The sequence below is a fragment of the Perna viridis genome, chromosome 11 (genome assembly GCF_037379345.1).
Source record: "Perna viridis isolate PV_CMFRI_1.1 ecotype Kerala chromosome 11, ASM3737934v1, whole genome shotgun sequence".
NCBI classification, from domain to species: Eukaryota; Metazoa; Mollusca; class Bivalvia; order Mytilida; family Mytilidae; genus Perna; species Perna viridis.
The window spans coordinates 1217074-1223624 of NC_142455.1; the positions used below are offsets into that span (position 1 = coordinate 1217074).

Sequence of the window (6551 nt, forward strand, 5' to 3'; positions counted from 1 at the left end):
AAATAAAAAAGACTTGATACTTGGGGTTTCAATTTATGTGTTACGGCAGTTAATGTATGATCTTTAAATAGGGTCAGACATTTTTTTATACTTCAGTTTATAAATTATAGTAATTCAAATGTGTAACATTTTAACTAAATACTCCAAAAGGCCTTTATTGTTCTGTTTTCGCGGGCAATAACTTGTACTATTAACGGGGCAATACTGCCATATTTATATTCTTTTCTGTTAATTTTTTTCCCACGATACCAGCTATTACCTAATGCAAACATTGTCCGAGGTAATAGTTGGTACCACGGAGTAATAAATGTACTGTACCCCCTTATCAAAATTCAGCAAATGTATACTGACTATATTGTTGGGAACATTCGGGAACTCATATACATAACTTTCCTTTGTTTGGCCTAAGAAGCTTTTATTCACCGATCATAAATAGAACATAAATGAATATATAAATAATATTTCCTAAGTAATATTATTTTATGCTGCATTTTGAATATAAATACATAATACTTTTGTACGTAATTGAACTAATTATTTCTAACATATGCGACATTGAAGACGTTTTGATGTGTTAACCGTCGCCATTAAAAAGACTTAAACCCTTTCCGAGTCGACCTGGTTTTTATGCCATGAGGATTGTTCAGTTCTGTTTGGCTATTTTTATCTCCCTTTGCCATTGCCAACATTCACATTCTAAACCGGATGAAACATATCGAATTGAGGAGACAAAAAGACATACTCCGAAGCATTCACAGATAAGTGGAAATAGTAAAAAAAATACTGATAATGGAGGAAACATACCAAAGAACAGAGAACAACGTGGTCACAACATGATGGATAAACGAAAAATAATTTCTACCATGGTAAAACGCGACAACAATCAACAAAACCAACAACAGCACGTCAAAGACAACTATGAAGACGAACCTTTCAGCATTAAAAGAAACGGCATTACATACATTCAGGAAACTGGAGATCCGGATTTTTATGACTTTCCAGATCCATTTTATCAATATGAAAATGTAACGATTGGTGAATTACATAAGTTAATAGGGATGTCACAAATCTTGAAACCAGCAAATAAAAGTACACCACGATGCTTTAAAGGGAAATGTGGAGGTTACCCGTTTAATATGTATAACAAGTATTACCCAAAGCTCTTCTATACATTGCGAGAAATCCAGAAACTAGAAAAAATGAATAGACGAAGAAGAAATAATAGTGGTCAACAACCTAGTGTAACTCATCTAGGCTATGAAACAGTTTTGACAGGAGAGGAAACAACTAAAGCGCCAAATGCTACAACACTACCATCAAGTGGAACCTCAATGCATCCTACTACTAGTAAGCCTGGAAGGCCAGGAGGAAATCATGGACCCTCAGAACACGGAAGACCTGGAGGAAATGCAGGAACGTCCGGTCCTTCAGGAACACCGGATAATGACGGTGATAACTGCTGTCCAACGTAAGTGTATATGTATCTTAGTTTTTAATGGTAGTATGTTTGTAAAAGTTAGCATTGAGAAAGCATTTTTCTGACCATGGAGAATAATACTAGTAATGTGTGTTCCGTTGGTCCATAATGATTTTTGTTTTTCCATGGAGAACAATACTTGTGATTTTTGTTGGTCTTTGGAGAACAATGTTAGTGATTTTATTGGTCCATGGTGAACAATGTTAGAGATTAATTGTTGGTCCATTGAGAACAATGCTTATTATTTTGGTTAGTCCATTGCGAACAATGCTAGTGATTTTGTTGGTTCACGGAGAACAATGCTAGTGATTTTTGTTGGTCAATGGAAAACAATGCTAATTATTTTGTTAGTCTGGCGGACAATGCTAAGGTTGTTGGTCAATGATGAACAATGCTTATGATTTTTTTTTGGTCCATGGAGAACAATGCTAGTGATTTTGTTGGTTCATGGAGAGCAATGCTGGTGATTTTTTGGACCATGGAGAACAATGCCAGTGATCTTTGTTGGTCCATGGAGCTACTGATTATTGTTGTTTATTTAGTCCATTTAAAACATTTCTAATGATTTGTTGTATGTTTATTTTTATTCAGGTTAACATGATTAGCACGATTGTTTGATAATTATGACTTATCCTTCCGGGTCACCTGAATTCATCCTTTGTTATTGATCGAGTTCGTCCTGCTCTGTTCTGTTCTGTTTATTTTTTTTTCTTTTTCTTGTCGATTATCTGTTTACGTATTATCAAATTTGTTTTTGCCGTGAGTTTTCCTCACGCTATTCACGTTTCATGTACATTTCTCTTTTTTCTGCTAAAAAAATTGAAAGTTAAGCGATTTTGTGTCAGTTAATGTCATATATGACATGTAGTAATTTATACACAATTGATATAAAAGCTTCTTAAAAATGAAAACTTTAGAACATTTCATCATATTCCTCTCATTTACATTATTTACTTTTTTGTTTTGTTTCTTTCGTGATACTTTGAAATTTGCCGAATTGACAAAACTACTTCCGCAGAAGACTTGTAACTGATAAATTCGTAGGCAAGAAATTTGCGAACACAATTCGTCCTTGATTATGACATTTTATTTTGAAACTGACATAGTCATAGTTCCCTTGATGACTCTTTGCAAAAAAGTAGCACAAAGGAATGACTATCCAGATTCACTTGAATTAATTTCCGAAAAATTGGGATGGTTGATAAGCTTTTTGTACCCCGTGCCACGAAGTTGCGTGGCATAATGTGATTTCCACAAAAGGTTTCGTCTCTGTCCGTTTGTTCGTCCGACTGTCTGACTGTCTCTGTTTCCCGAAGATAACTTGAGACTTTAGAACCGATCAATTATTTTTTTTTTGAAAATTTACAGTTCTTTAACACCATAAAAAACAAGTTAAGTTTAATTTTCAGCAAATTCCAAAATGTTTTTTTTTAGCAATTTAGCCATTTTTAGCATTTTTTTCACACCATTACGTTATGAAGATTCACTTTATGTCCGTTTCATGCCTTTTATTTTACGTTTTTGACATAACATCGCAAATCTTATATTTATTGTCTTAGTGAAAGAGTAATTATCATAGAAACCAAGATTATATCGGAATTCAAAAGAATGTAATCCAGGGACAAAGACCAGACATGGAAAAAAAGATACACACAATAAAGAACAAAAAATAACCAAAATAATAAGTATAATAAGTACAAAGCAACAAATGTAAATGAGCAACTCGGACTCCATTAAAAACTGGATGCATTGGCTAGGTGCACCTGTAGTGTAAGCTTCCTCTGCTTTTCTAGAAGCAACCAACCCAGTTGCTCATAAAAAGGATGATTATAAAAAATCTAAATCGCCAAATCTGATGACGCTAGTAATCATTTGCGTCATACTAACATCAAGCCATTATTTAAAGAAACATCTGTTGCATATCTAACTTATTTACTTTTCTAATTTTATTGATATAACCCTTGTATGGCGAGCTTCCCGCTTTTTTGCAAATGAAATACAAAAATACCAATTATAGATTTTGCAAATTTCGATACGCCCTACATTATTTTCGAGGAGTAACCTCTCACCAGCAGCATAAAAATAGGAAGATCTAAAACCTAGAATTAATTTTATACTCAAAACCAATATTATTATCATAATAGGAAGTTAACTGTAGACTATACAAAGAATAAAGCCTCAGTGTTTTGAGGTATTTTGAAATTTGTAAAACTGCAAATTTTTATAAACATGATAAATTATAACATTATAAAATAAGTAATATCTGATATAATTTGCAGTCAGACAAGTCCGACTACTGGGTTTGTGAATACTCTCGAAAATCTTTGGTCCACCTGCATTGTCATCGTCCCAGTAATTACAAAATGCTGAAATATCTGCAAATTTCAACAGTTATAAATGTTCACATGAGAGACATTGAATGCGGAAATAGGGATACCGTAATTGGAAGAGATTTTTAATGCGAAGTATTTAAAAAGCAATATTTTAGTTGATAATTCGTTATAATAATGTTAAAAGTAATCAAGGAAACCAAGATTCTGGCGGAAATCAAAATAATGTAATCCAGGGACAAATACCAGACATGGAAAATAGATAAACAGAACAAAGAACATAAAGCAACTAAAATCATACATACAAAGTAACAAAAGCAAAAGCAAACTAGGACTCCACCGAAAACTGAAAGCATGGACCAGGTGCATCGGTAGGGTAAGCGTCCCCTGCTTTTCTAGAAACATCCACCGAGTTGCTCTTAAAAAGTCATGTCCTGGGTAGACGAAATAGGAAAGGAAAACTATGAAACGTCAGTAAAAATGCCACTGGGGGTTATAATGTGGGGGATTTTCTATAGGGAGAATAAATAAGACGGAATAATGATATATGATGTAAAAATGAATTCTATCAATTCAAGAGTTTTCTCTTAGAAAACTTGTGATATTATTATTTTTTTTTAGAATTCTGAGTCACCTTGATACCAAATTCTTGGACAATACAGAAGGAGTAAAACGAGAAATAGTGCAATTCATTGGAGGGACACCAGCTTATCAGCAATACATACCTGTCGGAGATTGTGTGTAAGTATAACTTGACTTTTGCAACAGACATTGGACAGATGATAAAGGGGAGGGTTTTGATCACACCGCATATTTTACCCATGTTCCAAATCCTGAAGTTTTGGCCTCTGTATGTCATGTTTCGTTTTCACCTCTAGTTTGTTTTTATGTTATATGAGTATATAGGGGCAACTTTTTCACTGCACCTGTGTATAATGATGTTTTGAGACTTGCTGCAGCCTTCCCTGTGGTGTGAGGGTTTCCTCAACGTTCATTGAAAAACGATGATATTGGCCTTGGGCTGACATTTTCATCCTTGTGGGGATGTTGTCTTATTGATATATTTTCAATACCTATTCTAGTTATATCTAGAACTTAGTAATATCTAAGCACATGGAACTGAACAAAGTTGAAATTGAAATAGAACTTGTTCAAATATAAGTTTAAAAAAGGAGATTAAACTTATCCCTTTGTGTAAATGGAATTTTAGAAATAAATACTGATTTTTATCCTAAGAGACAATAAATCAAATGTTTTAGTTATAAATGTATGACAATTTATAAAGTTGTTAGCCAGGTATCAAAGTACAAGCTTTATCAAAGAGTAATCAAGGGACCCAAGGTTATAGCAGTAATCAAAAGAATGTAATCCAGAGACAAAGACCAGACATGGAAAACAGACATAAACAACAAAGAACATAAAGTAACTAAAATCATACATACAAAGTAAAAAAAGCAAATGAACAAATCGGACTCCACTAAAAACTGGGAGCATGGACCAGGTGCACCGGTAGATAAAAAGTCAAGTCCGAGGTAGACGAAAGAGGAAAGGAAAACTATGACACGTTGAACAAATCAGTTTTCATGGCGCAGATGGAAGCACCATTGCGATCCACGAGTTGACGACCATAAAACATCTGTAGTGATGACTTCAATCTTATAGCAGCATACACCGACTTGACATTTTTCCAGGAATAAAATTATAATTATTCAAAACGCGTTTGTTCTTTTACAAATGTAATGCACTTATACTAATCAGTTATTACAGTATTTTCTGGCGAGGTAAAACAAATGTGTCAAAATTGAAATCTTGTATTGTGCAATTTTAAGAATTGTTTAACAGTATTGTAAGATGGTCCAATGGTGCTTACCTAACAGTAGATAAGTTTTAGTCATTCTGATTTCCCAACTGTTCAAATAAAGATAAAAACCAAGCTCATAATTATAAGGCAGAAATTATATAAAACAAGCTGGCAAACGATGGATAAACCGCAAAATAGAATGAACCACTGTTATTTACTTAATACAGGTATTCAAAACGATATGGCGTGTTCTATGGTCAGCCGAATATCCCTCTTACATAGTGTCAACAAACACTCCGATGTTATTTTGAGTTATGCTACCAACAGTTATAAAATATCCAAGTCAGGAAATTTGTTGTTAATTTAAAGAATATCATTATTATTCACATACTAAGTATCCCATTGTTAGCATGCACCCATTGCCTTGTAAAGCAAAGCATTTTTTTCACTTTTATTAACTTAATTTTTCGACTTAATTTTTACAGATCAAATAGTCAGCCTGGATGTCGGCTATGTAAAATGCAACAGAGGCTTCATTTCTTGTTGGTTATGGATCCTGATTCGACACAGTTTCCACCAGTTAAATTTGATAAATTTTTCATAGACAGTTATTGTTCGTGCCAAGCGAAATAGTAAAAAAATAAAAGATAGTTCTCTTCTCCTTAACTGGCAAACCTTTTTTCATAGTAGCACATTTTATAGAATTTGCATGATTCTTAAAATGACTTGTTTGTTTATAATTCTTAGTATGATGGAAAGTTAAAAAAAAATCATGCCAAATAAATTGTAAAATATGACACGGTTTGTCTCACAACGCAAATGAAACAAATATATCATGTAAGCAGATCTTAGTGTATTGGAGGTGTTGTCACATCGCGTTTTGGAGGTCGTGGTTTTGATCCCCGGCCGAGTCATAATACAAAATATTGTCTTTGCTTCCCAG

The 6551-nt window shown here is 33.6% G+C and overlaps 1 protein-coding gene across 1 annotated transcript; it reads left to right on the forward strand.

The window, feature by feature from the left end:
* Positions 1-521: 521 nt before the first annotated feature.
* LOC148602265 (uncharacterized) lies at positions 522-6310 on the forward strand. Its single transcript, XM_088552595.1, has 3 exons — positions 522-1468; positions 4429-4548; positions 6094-6310. The coding sequence occupies exons 1-3, from the start codon at positions 633-635 to the stop codon at positions 6239-6241; spliced, it is 1104 nt and encodes a 367-aa protein (XP_088408721.1). The 5' UTR covers positions 522-632; the 3' UTR covers positions 6242-6310.
* The last annotated feature ends 241 nt before the right edge of the window (positions 6311-6551 follow it).